Source organism: Gracilinanus agilis, chromosome 2 (assembly GCF_016433145.1).
Source record: "Gracilinanus agilis isolate LMUSP501 chromosome 2, AgileGrace, whole genome shotgun sequence".
NCBI classification, from domain to species: domain Eukaryota; kingdom Metazoa; phylum Chordata; class Mammalia; order Didelphimorphia; family Didelphidae; genus Gracilinanus; species Gracilinanus agilis.
The window spans coordinates 468694997-468715867 of NC_058131.1; the positions used below are offsets into that span (position 1 = coordinate 468694997).

Here is a 20871-nt window from a genome sequence, read left to right on the forward strand (position 1 = left end):
CTTTACCTTGTCACAATATTTCCTTTAAGATAGATGGGATGTAGGATCACAGTGTCACAAAATTTGCGTTTTGCCCTCAAAGGTTTTTGCTTGCATTTATTGATAATTCATAAAAGATTTTTCATGTAGTAACAATAGTTCCAAAATATTGAGAGGTATTTGGACCAGCAGGTCTCAATGTTTGACTCCTGGGTATCCCTGAGACACTCCCAGTTGGTCTTTGAGGTTAAAACAATTTTCATAATAATACTAAGATACTATTTGCTTTTAAAATGCCCCTCCCTTTTCAAATGATATCTTTGTATGAGGCCCAATTTTCTTCATATACTTTAACCAAAAAAAATATATTACAATGATTGAATAGAGAAGCAGATATGAAAATCTAGTTGTTTTCTATTAAACTAGAAATGAAAGAAATTTGCAAAAATATGTAATTTTTTTGTTTTGGAAAATATGGTTATATTTATAAAATATTACTGATGTTCACAGGTAATTGATTTTTTGATATTTTAATTGAGTTAATAAGTGTGTTATTATTCTATCAGCTTTAATTTTTAATATGGTATATTTAGATAAATAAAGTCCTTTGGGGCACTCAGTGATTTTTCATCTGGTAAAAGGATCTTGAAACAAAAAAATTTGAGAACTGCTGTTCTAGACATCTGTGCTATTCAAAAGTTGTTTAGTGGAGAAAACATTATTATTTCTGGCCTCATTTGTTGTTATTTTTGTGAACTACATTTAGGAAAAGATACATAGGGTGTTTGATCCCTTGTGTCAGTGAAATATGCTCATGCAAACAATGGATAGAGAGGGATCTTGAGAGTTCACATCCTCTATATCTCTGTCATAGAGTAAAAGAGATCTGAAACTATACATAGTTACAGGAAAAGGGAAAGAGAAAATTGCTGGCTTATGAATTAAGATTGTACTCCCTCTCCCCTACTGGCCTGTGGTTGGCAAAGTAGTTCTAATAGCAAATACTCCATCATATTTTCGTTTTGGAACCTCTAATTCTTTGGATAAGTTCTAAATTGTAAATTCAACCTTCTTGTCTGTAGGTGGTGGTTGTTGTTCTTTTATAAGGCTGGGTTTTTTCCTTCTACATATAGCTAACATTTAAGGATTATAAAATGCTCCATATCTAATATGTCATTTGAATCATAATAATTCTTCAAAGTCAGTGTTATTGTTATCTGCTGTTATAATATTCATTTGACTGATGATTTAGAGAGATTAAGTGAATTGGCCAGGGTAGCAGAGCAAGGAAGTTAATTAGGAGAGATTCTAACCTAGGTTTTCCTGACTCCAAATCCAAAATTCTTAATACACAATTTATCACATTTCTCTTCTATCAATGTTTATAAGTAAGGAGTGGATTTTTAATATATGCCTTGAAACATTTTTTAATTTTTTCTTTCTGAACTTTCAGTGATTACGTTCTTTATCCCCCACTTGAAGATATTACATCTTTTATAGCTGGAATTAGGTTTAGTTCCTTATGTAACAAGACATGAGATCATAGAACTAGATAGCCTTTTTGACAGTAATGAAATTTAAAAAAAATGTTATCAATGACAATAATTATAAATAATCTAATTTTATTAAATCAAATGTCATTTTGTATTTGAAAATTATATAAAAAAAGAAAAATTACATTATTCTTCCTTTTTTTAACTTGACACCTTGAATTTATCTGACTTTTCCCTCACTGACACATTGTCCTATCTAAACAGTTAACAGATCCATTTCATTTTTCAATCAAAATGTATTTTTAAACTTTTTACACTGATACACTTAATACAACTCTAGTTCATTTATATCTGGGATACCTCAGCAGCTTTCTTTAAAAAAAGTATATTTTTGGAAGGGGAGTAATATAAGGGAGGGGGAGTGGAGGGAATGATTTAAAGTAAAACAGTGGTATAGAGAAAAAGAATAAAAGGAGAAAGGTCAGGATTAAAAGAAGAAATCAAGATGGAGGGTAATACCCAAAAGGTAATCATAACTGTGAATGTAAATGGGAGGAACTCACCAATAATATGAAAGAGGATAAGAGAATGGATTAAAAACAGAATCTTATCACATATTGTTTACAAACAACACATTTGAGGCAGGTAGACACACAGAGTAAAGGTAAGAGGCTGGAGCAGAATCTGTTGGGCTTCAACTGAGACCAAAAAGCAGAAATAGCAATTATGATTTCAGAAAAGGCTAAAGCAAAAAAAGATCTGATTAAAAGAGATAAGGAAGGTAATTACATCTTGACAAAAGGTAGTGTAGACAATGAAGTAATATCAGTACTTAACATATATGCACCAAATGCTATAGTATTCAGATTTTTAAAGGAAAAATTAAGGATTCTTAAGGAGGTAATAGACAGTAAAACTATATTAGTGGGGGGACCTTAACCTTCCTTATCAGAACTAAATAAATTTAGCCCCAATCCCCAAAATAAGAAAGAAGTAAAGTAAGTGAATAAAATTTTTGAAAAGTTAGATTTAATAGATATTTGAAGAAAATTGAATAGAGATAAAAAGGAATATACCTTCTTTTCATCAGTAAAAAGTATAAAAAAATTGACCATGTAACATAAAAACATCATAACCAAATGCAGAAAAGTAGAAATAATAAATGCAATTTTTTCAGATCATAATGCAATAAAAATATAATCAATAATGGTTCATATGAAGGCCAATTAAAAATTAGTTAGAAACTAAATAATCTCTTTAAAAAGGGTAAGTTGAAGAACAAATCATAGAAATAATCATTGATTTCATTGAAGAGAATGGTAATGAGGAGAGAACATATCAAGATTCGTGGGATACAGCCAAAGCAGTACTCAAGGGAAAATGTATATCCCTGAATGCTTATATCAATAAAATAGAGAAAAAGCAGATCAATGCTTTAGTTGGGCATGCAACTAAAAAAAACTAAAGAAAGAATGAATGAAAAACCCTTAATTAAAGATTAAATTAGAAATCCTCCCAAAATCAAAGGATATATTAATAATATTGAAAATAAAAGAACTATTGAACTAATAAATAAGACTAGGAGTTGGTTCTATGAAAAAAACAAATAAAATAGAGCATTGGCTAAATTGATTTAAAAATAAGAAGGAAGAGAATCAAATTACTATTATAAAAATAAAAATGTTGATTTCACCTCTAATATAGAGAAAATTAAAACAATCATAAGGAGCTATTTTGCCTAATTACATGACAATTAATCTGTTAATCTAGGTGAAACAGTTGAATATTTACAAAAATATAAATTTCCTAGATTAAAAAAAGAGGAAATATTATACTTAAATAATCCCATCTCAGAAAAAGAAGTTGAACAAGCTATTAATGAACTCCCCAAGAAAAAACACCCAGGGCCAAATGGATTCACCAGTGAATTCTATGAAACATTTAGAGAACAATTAATCCCAATAATATACAAAACATTTGGCAAAATAAAAAAATATATTTTTTTATTATGAACTTGATTTCAACAATGCAAATACAAGCAGAAAAAGAGGAATACGCATTGAAACCATAAATATTGATTACATGCAGCTTAAAAATAGTATATAGTAAATTTAACTTGGTAACACCAGCACTTTCCTTTTTGTTTTCTCTTCTGAATTTTCTTTAGCTCCCATCTCTGTATTTAAAAATGTTTTAATTGATGCTCATTTCTTTCTTTTTTACATTACTATCATTAATCCCTTCTAACACTTCTCTGTGATTGTGACCTCTTCCCCCTTTGCCTCCATATCCCTCCAATGTAACAAATAAATGGTTAAGTAAAAATTCTATATGTTGGCAGTATCTTAAAATGTATGTCTCATTCATTCTGTACCACCTCATAGCCAAGAGGTGTGAAAAATGATTTTATCTTCAGTCTTTTGGAGTAATTATTGGTCATTGCATTGATCTTGGACATTGTCTTTCACAGTTGTTTGCCTTTTGCCTTTAGAATGCTATAGACATAAAGTAAATTTTTCTCCTGGTTCTGCTCATTTCCTTCTCTACCAGTTCATATAAGTTCTTACAAGTTTCTTTAAATCTGTCCTTTTTACCCCTTATTGTTCTTAAAATGCAATAATATTCTGTAATGTAAATATATCATAATTTGTTAACCTACTGCTTTTCAATTCTTTGCTACAACAAAAATGCTGTTTGTAATATTTTTTTTTGTATGGTGGGTCCTTTGCCTCTTTCTTTGATCTTTTTGAGTAATAGTAGGATCATTAGGTCAAAGGGTTTGTATGCATAATTTAGTGATATTTGGGGTATTGTTCCAAATTGCTTTCTGGAATGGTAGAACTTCTTCACTGCTCCCTCAAAGAATGCATCAATGTTCCTATCCTACATCTTCTGCAAAAATCTTCATTTTCTTTTTTGGTAATATTTGCCAATTTAATGGGTGTGAGGTAGAATATCAAAATTGCTTTAATTTCCATTATTTTAGGAGTGATATGTAACTTTTTTATATGGCTATTGATAATTTACCTTTCTTTGAGAAGAGTCTATTTATATTTATCAATTCAGAAATAGTTTATGTATGTACACATATATGAATAAATTCTTTATATATCTTAGATAACAGACATTTATCACAAGAATTTGCTGTCAAGACTTTTTTTCATTGTTAGTGATTTCATTTTAATTCTAATTGCATTCACATTGTTTGGTCAAAACTTTTTTTTTCTCCATTAAATTATCTTTTACCCTACCACCTTTATAAAAAGAAATAAGTAGTGAAAGAAAATTAATGTTGTCAACACAGTGATTTATTTTTTATCTGCTATTATTATTATTATTATTAGTTTGATCAGTTCCCACATCTTTGCCCTTCCTTTCTTCATCTAGCTCAAACCATAATTACAGGTTCATACAAGTTCTTGCTCATTTTTTAGTCACCTTTTACAATCTACCAAACCAAATTGAAGTTTGTTTTACTTAAGACTTTTTCCTCCCCGATTTTATCCTCCTACTTTACCTCCCTTCTCTCATCTCCATGCTCCCACTAGTTTTGCTGTTAAGTTTAGTGTATATCTATGCCATACTCTTTATATATAAATGTCTAGTGCTTAGCACAATGCTTGACACATAGTAGGTGAGTGTGGGGTGTTCAGGGAGAACTAGCACTTCTAGTATGAGAGAGTCCTGAAAACTTTTCAGGGCTTCTCATTCACTTTTGGTGTTCAACTTTCACTTAACTCTCACCTGTGGCTCCTAGAAGTTGTAGCCTCTGCAAAGGCCCACTAGATAGGTTAAACTAGTTTGAGGGTAACCAAAAGGTCTCAAATTCATCAGTGAGCTGGGGGAATGTCTGCCCCAAGCATGTGAAGACTTCTCTTAGAGTAATGGGCAGATAAGAATAATTTATTCTAGTGGCCATGAAGGTGGTACAAGTAGGCACCATGGAGTTCTTAAAGTATGATCAGATGTCAGTGACACCAAAGTCATTCATTGTATCCCAAGTCATTGCCAGTCATCTTGACTTCTGTCTTGCCACTGGATGTTGTCGACTCTGGAAGAGATAGTGAGGTCAAAGACTTTGTGCAACTCTGCCTCAGTTAAATGAAACTCTTCAAAAACAAAGGACCAACAACAACTATACACTTAATAAATGCTTAATAATTGACCATGTGTTAAATCCTCCTTTTTTTTCTGATTCACGTGTGTGTGTGAGGTTCATGAGTTACTTACTTTTGCCTTTAGGAATATGGTATTATAAGGTTTTCTTTCTTTTTTTAGTTGCAGCCTAATTTTGTGTGATACTGGATGTAGTTCTTTCATATTCTTTCTTTCCGATTGTTTGGAATACTTTTTTTATATAGAAGCTCTGAGTTTTTATGATGACATTTCTGTCATTTTGTAATTTGGGTTATCTTTCATTAGATGACCTGACCATTTTTTATTTTTAATTTTCACTTATAGATGACATAAAACTAGGAAATTCTTAGCACTCTCAGCCTTTATTTTGCCTCTGTAATGAAGAAAATAGAGGAGGGCCCCACATAAGGCCATTTTGAAAGTTTTATATTGTTTTGTTGGTTGTCATGGCCAAAGAATCATTGTGGTGCTCAGCCTATCAGTGATGAACCTTTTGGTACTTTATGTAGGCTAATGTTAGGAAACTAGATACATTATTGTTCCTTAATTTTTATACTAAACGACTTGCAAGCATGGATGAACCTACTCAAGCTTGCAGTGTGTTATATAGCTTTTGTTGCCTTTGGATACACAATAAACTAACTGCTAGGATCTGAAAGAATGTCGGAGTAGAAATATGTAGAAATGTTTTGTGGAAAAAGACAATGCTAACCAATATTAATTCATTTCTAAAATGTAAGCATGAAGCCATTTTCCTGTCCTCTGCCACACAGATATCCACATATACATGCACCAATAGGTTTATCAAATTCTGTGAAATCCAATATGCTATAATTCTGGCAAAATATAACCTCTGACTTAAAAACAAATAGTCTTTCCATCTTTCTGTATTCATGGAACCATTGCTCATTATCTTCTCTCCCCCATCCCCAAACCCTTCAAACTTCTGAATTTTCCTCTCAGTATCCAGGGCACCAATATTAGCAGGGGGTATGAAAAAGAAAGATATTATGAATTTAAAAAAACAGAATTCAAAGACATTAGATATACAGGCAAAAGGGATATGTATGAAGATAGGTAAAGAGAAACATATTGCACTTTTGCCAGAATTTTTTCTAAAATTGATTGAAAGTGTCAGTGAAATCAAGTAATATAAAGAAAATGAGACAGAGATTCTTTACATACCTGAGAAGTCATATCATAATAGTTTCTTCTTTCCTTAAAAACAACATAAGAGTTATGCCACACATTCATTATAGGCTTTCTTCTTCATGTTGGATATTCTAATCCTGCCTTCACATCCACTTCTTTCTTTCTTTCTTTAACCCTTATCTTCTGTCTTAGAATCAATATTATGTATTGGTTCCAAGGCAAAAGAGCTGTAAGGGCTGGGCAATGGAAGTTAAATGACTTTGCCAGGGTCACACAGCTAGAGTCACACTTGTCTGAGGCCAGATTTGAATCTGGTATCTCCTCTCTCTAGGCTTAGCTCTTTATTCACTGAGCTATGTAGCTGCTCCTTCACCTCTACTTTCTATGTGGTTCTTTGTACCTCTGCATTTCTTCTCTTGTCTTGCCTGCCTGAAGAGAATGAGAGTCCCTTACCCCTTGAATAAGACCCCAAATATCAATTCACCTGTTTCTAATTAGGGATGAGCGACATACATCAAACAAATACCAAGAAGAAGGTCATAGGTCCTCCTTTCACCTGGTCTAGGCCATGGCCAGGTCTGACCAGGGTCTGTGAGGGAGAAGAACCTCTCCAGCCAGCTGCCCACTTGCTAGTGATTGATTAGCTTACTCCAGCTCCCATTAGATTAGCATAGCCATCCCCAACACCACTTTCCTTATCTTGAATCCTACCCCTTTGAGTTTAGTAGTATTAAAGCCTTAAACAAAATCAAGTGAAGACTGGTGTCATTCTAAAGGACAACCTAATAGATACCTCTAAGGGGGCAGGAAAGAGTAGTGTAAATTGTAGTCAACCTCATTAATCGAACCTTATCAATTATTATACTTATCATAAACCTTATCCATCAACCCAACCCCAAGCCAAGCAACCAGAGGAGCTGTGTGGATCAATATACAGCTTCTCACTCATTCACTTTGGCTTGGGCACTGTTTGTGAGGTCAAGTGCTTAGCTGAGCTGAACATTTATAAGCCCAGCAATACCTTGGTATTGGCCATTCAGGCATCCCTCTCCTATCTCAGCTTAGATCCATATACCATCTAAGGATCTTGGGCCACCTTCATCAGGCCCATCCTACAGAAGAACCATACCACCTTGTATAACACCTACCAGCAGCCAGGGCTATAGGTCTATGCCACTACACCTTCCTTTCAGATTCCATATCTATAAAATGATGAGGTCAAATTGTTTAATTTATAATGTCTTTTCTAACTCTCATCTTCTCATTCTGTTTAACTATATTGACCTTCGTTTGTTTTCTCAAATGGCTCACTTTTGACTCTGGGTGCAGGGCAGAAAATCCAACCAATAATATTAATAGTTGGGTAATAACTAACCAATGTTATGTGATTTTTTTTTCTTTTTAAAGAAAATTGGTCCATAAAGTAATCACTCTCAGGCCTTATTTTTAAATTTTAGTTCCACACTAAATCTATCAGAACTTTAGTTCCTTTTCTGGTAACCTTCCTTGGCATTGTTTTTAAAATGCTCTGAAACTTGTGATGAGTTTGTATTTTTTTCTTAGTATGGCTACTGGTTGACCTCTAGTTAAGAACTATCAGAGAAACTTAGAGAATTTCTTTTGTCAAAACAGATTTTTTTTTCCACTAATGAATTGTCCTTTGATATGAAAAACCCTGCAAGCTATTCATGTTTTGGTTCTTCATAAGAGGGGGAAAATTACTGAAAAATACTGAAGAGGGGGAAATTCTTCAATATTCATTTTGCAGGTCCATCTGCTAAACTCATTACTCCATTAGATCAGCTTTGAGGATTTTAAAGAGAAAAAATATTACTCATATTTTTACCTTTAACATAATATCATTGTTATGCTCACAATAAGACTCTGGCTATACCTCTCACTTAATTATCTAACTATACAAATTAAATTAATTTCATAGATGGGGAATGGGTGTACCTACCTTTTCTTACAATATTATGTGCAACTAAGAGACAGTTAGGTGGTGCGGTAGATAGAATGTTAGACTCGGATTTGGGACAACCAGAGTTTAATTTTTTCTCCAGATACTTCATAGCTGTGTGACCCTGGGCAAGTCACTTAACTTGTCTGTGGCTCAGTTTCCTCATCTATAAAATGGAGATGGTAATAGTACCTTCTTTCTCATGTTAATATATCAAATAAAATAACATTTACAAAGAACTTTGTAAACCTTAAAGCATTATACAGTATCAATGTTAGTTACTTATTATCCCATTATCCTAGGCAATTTAATTCCTTAAGTGGAACTACATATATAATACAATACAGAGGTTTTCAGAGAGTGTCCTGTATATTATTTACATCAGTTTCTCTAGGCAGCTCTGTCATTTCCTCCAACTCATAGGACATTGCCCCATCCATAGTAGAAAAGCTAGAGCACCTGGGGCCAACTGATTTCTTGATAGAGATGTGAGCTTAGTTCTCAGAGAGGATGAATAGGAGTATCCAGGGGGAAGTGTCACAGACAACCTTTATTTAATCTCCTGCCATCCCTCAAAAGAGAAGCCTGAAGTATTTTGTTCTTTGATTTTGACCTTTAATTCTAGAGTCTCTTCAGGAACTCTAAGTCTGGTCAATCTATGTTTTTTCCTTCCTATCTTGGCATCCCTGAAATTCAAAGGAACAGACAGTCTGAAAAAAACCACAAAAACCCAAACCATGGTGGGATGGTGCTCGTTTTATTCATGCTGCTTTTTTGTCGATTTTTTCAATTCTTCTCTTCTTGAAATTCCCTTACTATCCATTCCAGGGAACATAATAAGGTAGCACAGGCTATATTGAGTAATTAATAACAACAACAACAACAACAACAACAACAACAACAACAACAACAACAATAATAATAATAGCCGTCATTTGTGTAGCATCTACTATGTGTCAGGCACTTTATAAATATTATCTCATTTGATCCTCATAATAGCCTTGGGAAATAGCTGCTATTACTGTCCTCATTTTACAGATGAGGAAATTGAGGCAGACTCAGGTTAAGTGATTTGCCTGGGGCCATACAGCTAAGAAATGTCCCAGACTGGATTTGAACTCAATTCTTCTGATGACAGATCCAGTGCTTTTGTAGGCATCACATTCTATTAGCAGTAAATAGATTTGGGGATTTAGTAAGCTAAGGACAGGGTAAAACTGCTGAGAAGAGATTTACCTTAAGCCCAGTTAGAACCTTAGAGAAAGGTTCTGGCAGGGAATGCTGAGGAGCTTGAAGTGCTTGGACTTCCAACTGCCAAGAGTCTCTTGGAGGGAAGCTTTTCTCTGAAGGGCTGGCTGGATCCTGCTCTCTGGATTTACTTTGGAAAACTGGGAAAACCAAGAGTGACAGTTGAAGGAGGAAGCAGGTTGGAGTGCCAGAAATAAGATGTGGTGAAGATCAAGAGAAAGAAGAAGAGAGACTGTTTTTCTACCTCTGTGTGGCTGAAGGTAGAAGCAGACCTTTTGAGGACTACCAAGGCCCAGAACCCTGACGTAGCCTGGCTAGGCCAAAAAAGTACTGGCAGTTGGAGGAGTGAGCTGAATGAATACAAGGAGGCAGTGAAATACACACACACACACACACACACACACACACACACACACACACACACTAATTAGAATAGATTATTTAGTATGGATTTTTAAAGGAGATCAGAGAAGGCCTGGTCTTCAGGCAGAAGAGGCCCCTTGCAGGGTTATAGTTTGGAAGTGGGATAAGTTAGACCATTTTTAGATTTAGGGATCCTATCCTCAACCTTTATTATTTATCCTTACCTTTCCTTAAACCTTTAATACTTATTAAATAGAGGTTTTTGTTTTTACAAACTGTCTCCATGAACTGTTACTTTCACCTATTTTTTTTTACTAAGCCCAAATCTGTTATACACTGCCTCAGCTCAACTGTCTTTTACAGAAACAACAACTAGAATCTAAAAGAAGATATACAGTATCTCCCATTTTAAACCTTACAATTCCCTTATGCCTTACACTCCTCTTCAGGCCAAATCCTGAAATTTCAATTATTTCCCTCCTTATGATTCTAAAAAATGGTACATTTAAAATTTGAAGTTTGCCCTAGAATCCAATAGATACTGTATTCCTCATTCTTTTAGTCATTCAACAACTGCTTACTATATGCTAGGCAATGTTCTAAGCACAGGGAAGAAGAAAAGTTTAAGACATACAAAGAATAGCAAAAATAGAGACAAGCTGTTTCATTGCTATCCAAGTAGTTTAGTGGAGTCAAGATTAATAAGATCTTTTGGGGGCAGCTGGGTGGCTCAGTGGATTGAGAGCCAGGCCTAGAGACAGGAGGTGCCAGGTTCAAATATGGCCTCAGACATTTCCCAGCTGTGTGACCCTGGGCTTAACCTCCATTGCATAACCCTTACCCCTTATCTGTCTTAGAACCAACAGATGGTATTGATTCTAAGACAGAAGGTAAGGGTTTTGAAAAAAAATGATCTTTTCAGGAGAAATTAAACTCAGTGGAACCCAGAATATTGTTTCAATCTATTTCTGACTCAGTGGCATCATTTTTCTTCCTTGGTTCTAACATTTATCACAAGGCACATGTTCTGATGACTCTGTTGACCATCATTTCCATTTTCTCCAAACGAGTACTGAGTGCAAGGGGAGAGCAGACAGTAAAAAGAACTCTGGAGTTAGAGGGCTTAGGTTTAAATTTCATCTCTGAGGCTTCCTACCTATGAGAATTAGAGCAAATCCTTTGACATCCTTGGGGCTCAGTTTTCTCATCTGTAAAATGAAGGAATAGAACTTGGTGGCCTCTAAAATCACTTCCCACTCTAGATCTATGTTGGTATTCAAATGTTGAAAGAGCTGAGGTGGGTCCTCCCAGAATCTCAGAGTCAAAAAGTCCCTTGGAAGTCATCTAGTCAAACATGTACTTGATTATGAGGTCCCTTAATGATGTTATTCCCCAAAGCAGTCCTCCAGTCTCTGTTTGAAGACAACCAGCTTGTACCTCTAATCTATTAGCTTCTGAAGCAGCTGATTTCACTTTTATATAGTTCTAATTTTTCCAAGTTTTCCCCTGTGCCTAACTCTCTGCAACCTCCACCCATTGTTACCTTCAGGTGTCAAACAAAAAGATTCTATTCTCCCTTTCTCATGATAACTCTGAAAATACTTGCATATAGCTCTCAATCCCCTTTCCCCATGTCTTTTATTTCTCATCCTTAGTCCTTCAATTCATTCCCATAGAGCACATTACCTAATCTTTTTACCATACTGTTCAAACTCTACTGGACATGTTCCATTTTTTTTCTAGGACTTTCTTAAAATCTGGTGTATGGAAAGGAAATATGCTATTCCAGGTTTAGATCAATCAGGGAAGGGTGAAACAGAGTTGTTACCTATCTGTTTCTGAACACTGTTCAATAAATGCAAGAGAGGATAGAAGGAGATTTTTGGCTTCTGTGGTATACTGTTGACTCATACTGAATTTGCAGATCATTTTTACAAAACTGCTGTCTAGCCAGACCTTTCCCATACTGTATTTATAAAAATGATTTTAAAATCCAAGTGTAGAACTTTACACTTATTCTTATTAAATGTCAACTTACTCAAATTGGCCCATCATTTTGACCTGTCAGCATCTCTTTTTTTGATTCAGACTCATTATTTATCCTTCCAGGCTTTGTGTCATCTGGAGATTTGATAAGCTTGTCATCTATTTCTTCATCTAAGTCACTGATGAAAACATTGAACAGCAGAGAGCTAAGCACAGATTCTTGTTGTAGTCTACATCTTTTACTCTTATCCCCTCTAAAGCTCAAATATAGCATATATTTGCCTTCCCTTGGAATAATAGCCTGGTTATATAGCAAAGAAGAAAATGAGGTTATTGTAGCATGACCTATTCATACTGAAGGATACAAATTTTAAAGATTTTTGTGGCCCTTTCTAAGCATGCACACATATACTTACTAATGTATTTTCAAAATGTTTCCACTAATAGAATTCAACCTCATTGACTTATAGTTTCAGATTTCATCCTTTTATGAAATTGTTATATTTAACTTTCTCTTGTCCTTTAATACTTTCTCCAAGATCTTTTAAAGATCATAATAACATTAAGAATAACAGCTCAACAATAAAATCAGCCAGTTTTTTAGTAATCTAGAATGTACTGTATTTCATCTATATTGAGTGACTTAAACATGTTAAGATCAGCAAAATGATCCCGGCTTGTCTGCTGGCTTATCTTGGCTTCCCACTCCCTGATATTCATATTTGCGTCGTCCTTCAGAGTTGAAAGATAATTCTCCTTGGAAGAAGAACAAGAAGCAAAACAGGTAGTTCAGCTTTTTCACTGAGAACCTTCCATTTAAGATGATGTCATCTGTTTTAGTTAACTCATTCAACAGATGAAGTGATCCTGAATTTTGGCTTTCATTTTCCTCTTGTTTCTATCGGAGTCTAAAGAATCAATAGTAATCCTTTAAAAAATGTATTGTTTTTTTGTTTTCATAGCACCAAAATTTCATCCATCATCCCCCATCCATCAGCTATCCCATAAATTAATATTTTTAAGGAAAAAAGAGAAAAAATCAGCAAAATAGGGCAATACATTGAAAGCGTTTAAAAATATATGCAATGTTGCATGCCTGTGGATTTCTCATCTCTGTAATGAAATGTCTGAGTATGTGTGTATGTATGTGATGGGGTATCATGATTTTATTTACTCCATGATTTTATTTACTTCACTCTTCACAAATTATGTAAATATTTCCAGACATCTCTGTAGTCATCAGATTTGTTATTTCTTATAGCACAGTAATGTTTCATAACATTTATGCATCATAATGCATGATCTTGCCTCATTGATTGACATCTACTTTGTTTTCAATCCTTTGTTATGACAAAAAACTAACAGCAACTCTCTTTTTTTTATTGTTCGTAGAATTCACCATCAGTTTCACTTTATTCCAACAACTTCGTGTTCCTGCCTCAGTTTTAATAGCACCATGCTATTCTTTTGCACCCATCCTTAGGTACTATTTTTTGTTTCCAGCTTTTAGAAATATATACACACACATATATGCATTTTTAATGATGAGGTCCCTATGTATATAAATCAATCTCTATTGCAAGCTTCCCTCTTTCCTCCAATTTAGAAAATTTCTGCTTGAGTCTTTGTAATTTCATTCCTGACAGCTTCACATTCCAATTCAGTTGATTTCCCTTGCAAACTAAAGGACCTGATGATCCTACATATCTATTCTATGAAGAATAGAATTTATTCTTCAAAAAATTAAAGCATATTTCCAACTTTGTCTGATTTTCCTTAAATTTTTTTAATCCCTGTATTAGAGTAGTTATTTGCTTCCAAGGTTGCTAATAGTTCACTTAATTTTTCTCAGCACTTCTTATCAAATAGGTAATTCTCTCCTAGATAATTTTCTGTTTTGATGTTTATAAAAACTGAATTATTGAGTTAAATAAATAACTTCTCATTTTTCTTATCTATTCTTGACTTGAATCCTGTTCCACTGACATTTTTTTTCTATTTTTTAATCAGTGTCAAATGATTTTGTTTTTTGTCAGAGGTCCAGAGGTACAAGTATCTTTCATTCCAACCTTCTTTCATTAGTTTCCTTGGTGTTGTAGATTTTTTTTCTTCCTCCAAGTGGATTGCAATCATTTTGCCTAGCTTTGTAATAGAAATCTTTGGTTGTTTGATTAGCATATACTTACAGCTGTAAATTAACTTTTGTAGTTTAAATTTTTTATTATATTGACATGAGTTGCTATTCCAGCTATTTAAGGTTTTCTTTATGTCTTTAAAAAAAACCCAAAAAACCCTTACCTTCTGTATTAGAATCAATACTGTGTGTTGGTTCCAAGGCAGAAGAACTATAAAGGCTGGGGAATGAGAGTTAAGTGACTTGCCTAGGAAGTGTCTGAGGCCACATTTGAACGCAGGACTTCTTATCTTTAGGCCTGACTCTCAATCCAATGAGTTACCTAGCTACCCTTTTTCCCTATGTCTTAATGAGTCTGTCCAGCCTTTGGTTTCTTTGACTTTTTGCCTTCAGTCTTTTTCTTGTATTCTCAATAACTCATCTCTCTATTTCTCACTGTTGAGTCCTTTGCTTTCCACTGTTGCACTGTTGCACTGACTCCTGACATTGGAGAGACTCAGACTTCTCTGTGTTGAGGCTTGTGGGAATTTAGTTGGCCCTCTGCCCAGAATACATTGAGTGGGGAGGATTGAGTTCAGCTGAGTTTCTAGTCCTCTAGCCCTTGGGCACAAAAGCCTCTAGGACTTCTTTCTCCTCTATTCGATTCTGGATTGTCATCTTTTCCCCATCTAGGTTCCCTTGCTTTTCTTCTGCACACAGTTGTGCAGAATCAATGTCTTCCATCTCTTGTGATATATGGTAGAGTTCATGCCAAGTCACTGATGGGGATTTAACAGGGATCCCTTCAAGCAAATCCTGAAACACAAGTTTGTAGAGTTCTGGCTATGTCCAGCATTTGGCATGGGATGGAAGTTGTGAAAAGTAGGAGCTCTAAACAATTTTGTTATCTAGTGTTATAACATTTTTTAAAACTATATGTGGTGTGTTTTTCCCTCGCTGATTCAAATTTAATTAGTCTATATTGGCACATTATATTGCTTCTTATGAGTTAGCACTATGTAGGAAATAAGCACTTTGCCATTCTGCCAATGACATCTACTAATATCATTTTTTATTTAAATTAATTTGTTTTCTTTTCAGAGATGTATTCTCTCCCTCACATTTCTCTCCTCTATTTAGAAAGCAAGAAAAAATGAAATCCCTCTTACAAACATGTATAGTTAAAGTTAAGCAAAGCAAGTTCTTTTATTGACCCTCACCACATTATATCTCAATCTGTACTCTGTGTCTAATACCTCTCTATCAGGAAGTGTGTAGTATTTCATCATGAGCCCTCTGGAAATGTGGTTAGTCATTGCATTGATTAGTGTTCCTAAATCTTTTAAAGTTGTTTTTCCTTAAAATACTATCATTATTATAAAATTGTTCTCTTGGTCTTTCTCATTTCCCTCTGCTTCAGTTCACATAGTTCTTCCCAGGTTTCTCTGAAACCTTCCCCTTCTTTATTTCTTGCAGCACAATAATATTCCATAGCATTTATATTTATATATTATGATTTGTTCGGTCACTCCCCATTTGATGGATTCTCTCTCAGCTTGTAGTTCTTTGCTTTTATAAATATTTTTGCACACATGGGCCTTTTCCCTCTTTCTTTAGTCTTTTTGGCATAGACAAATGTAAAGATAATCTTTTCTTTTCTTTCGAGCATAATGCTGGGAAAATTTCATTCAGAGTTCAAATTTTAACCCTTTTCTTTATTAAGACACTTTCTAGTCCTAACTGTTGAGAGTAGATAGGGGGGAAAGAGGTGACCTTAGCTATGAGCCTCTTTCTATAAATCTACATTTTTAAATGTTTATCTTCATGTATTACATTGTTATAAAAATTGCCTCAGCTTTAGGGAGTTTATTTTAGTTGCCAAGTTCTTAGTTCAGTCATAATATTCTGAGGTCTCAGTTTAGAAAAATTACTAATACACAGGCAGAAACTAGATATTCCGCCAACCCCGTTACAATCTGTTTTTTAGCTTATCATTTCACTGAAACTGCTCTCTTCAAAGTTACTAATGATCTATTTTGACAAGTCTAAAAAAATTTTCTTAATCCTCATTCTCCTTGACCTCTCCACAGCCTTTGACACCATTGCTCACTCTCCTCCATGACAATCCCTTTTCTCTAGGTTTTCAGGAACACCACTGTCTTGGTTTTTCTTCTACCCATTTGACTGTTCCTTCTCAGTCTTCTTTACTGGATCCTCTTCTAGATCATGCCTTTTAACCATAGGTGTCCCTCAGGGTTCTGACCTGGACTCTCTTTTCTGCTATCTCTATACTATTCCTCATAAACTTATCTCAATGCTAATAGTTCTAAAATCTTCCTATCCTGCTCCAAACTCTTTGCTGACCTCCAAACTCACATTTCCAAGTGCCTTTCAGATATTCCAAACTGGATATCCAGAAGATATCTTAAATTTACCTTCTCTAAAACTGAACTTATTCTCTTTCTCCATAAACCACCTCTCTCCCTATATATACCTTCCCTATTACTATAGAGGGAAATGTCATCCTCCCAGTCCTGCAGTCTCACAACCTAGAAGTCGTCTTGGATTCTTCACTATCTTTCAAACCTTCCTGCCCTCCATATCCAATCTGTTGCCCAGACCTTCTAATTTCACCTTTAGAACATTTCTAGTTTACATCCCTCTTTGTCCTCTGCCACCAGTCTAGTATAAGCCTTCATCACTTCATATTTGGAAAATTGTAATGGTCTGCTGGTGGGCATGTATATTTGAACTCTCTTCCCAATCCAATTTCTCCTCTATTCAGCTACTAAAGTGATTTTTCTAAAGTTCAGGATCAATCATGTCATTTTACCCCCAAAAATAAACTCCAGTGGTTCCCTACTGCCTTGAAGATCAAATTAAAATGTACTATTTGCCATTCATAGCTATTCCTAAACTCTCCCCCTCCTACCTTTCCAATCTTTGTGAACCTTATTTCCTGATATGTACTCTTTTATTCATTGACACCAGCATCCTAGCTATTTCAGAAGACACTCTAACTCTTAGCTCTGGGCATTTTCTCTAGTTGCCTCCCATCCCTGGAATACTCTTCTGCTTTAGCTCTGTCCACTAACTTCTCTGGCTTTTCTTAAATTATAATTAAAGTCTCTCTTTTGCTGAAAGGCTTTCCTAATTCTAGTACCTCTCTCCTTTCTGTTAATTATTTCCCATTTATTCTGTAAATACCCTATTTTGAATATATTTGTTTGCATGTTGTCTTCTCTATTAGATTATAAATTCCTTGAGGACATTGAATGTCTTTTGCCTTTTCTTGTATCCACAGCACTTAGCATGGTGCCTGACATATTGTTGGCATTTCAATAAATGTTTATTGATTGATAGCAGCATTTCTGGGTCAAAGGGTTGTTGCTATAAAGTTGTTTTAGGAATATCTTACCAATTGTGACCCCATTTGAAATTTTCTTGGCAAAAATAATAGAGGAATTTGCCATTTCTTTCTCCAGCTAATTTTATAGATGGGGAGACTGAGGTCTGCCTCATGTGACTTGTTATAAAAAAGGTATCTTTACTACTATTCCAGTTATTATAGGGAATATTAATCAGGGAGGCTGTGCTTTGGATTCCCTTGATAGCTGGTATAGGGACACCCGAGTCCTGTCACTCAGCTAGATGTTATAATAACTGCCCCTTCTCGATAACAGCGCCCAGGCAGATCCCTAAGTCAGTGGGTGGGTAACCCTTTCAGGTCCCACCTAGGGTTGGATTGATTATTAATATTGGGTTCTATTAGCCTTGGATAACGTTTTCATCTGACTGTGTTGCTCCCTCCCCCAGAGTTGTGATGTAATAACTACTCAGGAAGATACTTAATAAACTTCATCTATAGATTTAATAAGGGAAAGGAATAATCAGGAATGGATTGGGGATAGGAGACCCTGTCACTAATGGCTATGATCACTTATCCCTCAGGACTGTAGGCTGTTTCAGTAATGCTGGAGCTCTTGTTCTTCACCTCCTCTGGCTCAGCTTGGCCATGGCCAAACCAGAGAAAGCAATCTGCTTGGCTGATACAGATATCGACGATCCCTCTCAGCTTCTTATTGCCAGTTGTTATGTTATTCCTACAGCCATCAGGAAATACCTCCCTTACCTCCCTCTGCTTCTTCTCCTTACCTCTTTCCGGTTCCCACCCAGGCCCGGATACCTAAATATCTAATGATGGTTCAAATGTCTAAATATCTAGGGGGAATTCAGAGAGAATCAGAGGACCCACAGTCAGATCCACAGGTCAGTCCTCCAAGATCAGATCAATGTCAGAGGTCAATGGTTCTGGGCCAAGGGGTCCAAAACCAAAAGGTCCCCCTCAGATGGCTGTCAGGGTATTTATATCCTCTGGCCAAATGCCTTTCCTCTTGTCCTCATGGCATCTGGGAACATTCCAATGTCTCTAACTATCTTCACCTGTCAATCAAGGTGAGACTCACAACTCCCAGAGTTTGAATATGACACTTACCAGGAAGTGTCTGAGGTCATATATGAACTCAAGTCTTCCTGATTCCAGACCTGGTGCACTTTCTACTGTGCCACCTAGCTTCCATGGGATCAAAGAGTATACACAGTTGCAAATATTTTGGGGCATGGTTCCAAATTGCTTTCTAGAATGACCAGACAAGTTTTCAAATCTTTTTTTTGCCACTTAGCATTCCATTTATTCAATTGAATTGTTGAATTTTTTTATTGATTAATTAAGAAAAAATGTCCATGGTTCCATGATTTATGTTCTTTCCCTCCTTCCCCCTCCCCTCACTTTCTGTCTTTTTAATGTACAATGTGATTCTGTTTGCTCCCATACTTCTTGATTCCTTTTGAATGAGGTATATTCTTCCAGAACCAAATTCCAATTATGAAGCCTATTCTACCAGTTCTTAAAACTATAGCCGCAGGAACTTGGGGATTGTTGGGTAATGAGGGCCTGGTCTGATACCTTCCAGATGCTCCACATCCCCAGAATTACATTCATATTGATTTTATTCTTTTCCTCGCATAAATTTGCTAAAGTTATTTTTTAACCTTTTCCTAATAATAGACAAGATACTGGTTCTCCAGAAGCCCATCTGAGAGTTGGGGATTTGATCAAATCATTTACACACGATGGTGTCCCATTAGAAGAGTGAAGAAAAATTATCTGTTGTTTGGAAGAAATGTTTTCAGGAAAGTAGTTCTGTGGTGACTCAGTCTTGTATTTTAGTAACCTGAGGCAGAGTTTTGGCACATATTAGACTAACAGGAGTTGTGCAAGGGACAGGTATATTGTAGACTTCACTATTTTTGAGCAGTCAAAACCTCATTCAAGAAGCCCCTTGTGCCAACTCATAGATGGTAAAAGGGAAGAGTTTAAAGTTTAAGTCTAGGAGAATATAGCCAAAGTAGGTTGTCTCCTATTTTGAGGTCTCAAGTGAAGATCAAATGAGATATTAATTATGAAATGTACTTATCAGGGTCCCTGGCATGTAGTAAACAATATATAAATATTAGCTATTATTATTAAGACAAAGTAACTAATTATTGGGACAGTTGTGAAGGGAATTATTAGTCTATCTACTAGTATCAGTTGAACTGAATGACAGCTTTTCCCAACTGAAGTTCCTCTCCATTCTCTAGTTTCTCTGATTTTCTACCAGATAATAATATAAGTAAGGGTAAGTAGTAAAGTTGTAGTAAAGATTGAGTAGGCATTTAGTCTTTTCTACTTCTTTTTCCCTTAGCAACTTGGAAAAGCTGATTTCTTTGAGACCACATCTTTCTTTTCCCACTAAAATGATCCAGGGGTATGACCTTCCCACAGCTTTTTGTCTCTAACCTGCCCCTCTCCCAGAGAAGAATCTCCAATTCTTTGGATAAACAGAGTTTTGCATAACACTGGGATATGATCCAGTTGTCAGACTATGAGTTAGTATTTGGAAATTATGTTTTTGTCCCTGTCTTAAAAATGAAATAAAATCTCTGTGTGCCTTTGTTCCAATCAATTACATTTAATCTGAATCAACAGAGATGTAAGCATTTCCTAGGATCAGAAGAATATTTGTCATTTAAGTGATCATAAGTGATCAAAACCACAAATAACTTAATGTTTAGAACAGTTTTGAGATTCCCCAAAGAAGGGTATATGTACCACCACAGAACCCTTGCTTTTGCTAAAAGACCAAAGAACAAAAATGAATTAATCTATTTGCTTGACTATTGTTAACACCTGTTATTTTGATTTGTAGGTGTTGCAGATGAGCCTTATGCTAGAGATTATACTCCAGCAGCAGCAAAAGAGGAAGGAGCCTTTTATACATCTTTGATTTCTGACGTCCATTGTTCATCCCAGCAGGATTCTATGTATTTTACTGGAATCCTTCAGAAGGAAAACAATCATACTACCCATTTAGAGAGCACTGCGGAGCTGAATGCAC

The 20871-nt window shown here is 35.2% G+C and overlaps 1 protein-coding gene across 2 annotated transcripts in view; it reads left to right on the top strand.

Moving 5' to 3' along the window:
* The window catches only part of RTN1 (reticulon 1), a 272390-nt gene that overhangs the window by 104444 nt on the left and 147075 nt on the right, over window positions 1-20871 (top strand). The window contains exon 2 of one of the 2 annotated variants that reach the window (XM_044662023.1): window positions 20683-20871. This exon is cut by the window's right edge and continues 579 nt beyond it. The exons of the other annotated variant lie outside the window; for it this stretch is intronic. Coding sequence (XP_044517958.1) covers window positions 20683-20871 — 189 coding nt within the window. The remainder of the gene's footprint in view (window positions 1-20682) is intronic. 2 annotated transcript variants of the gene reach the window in all.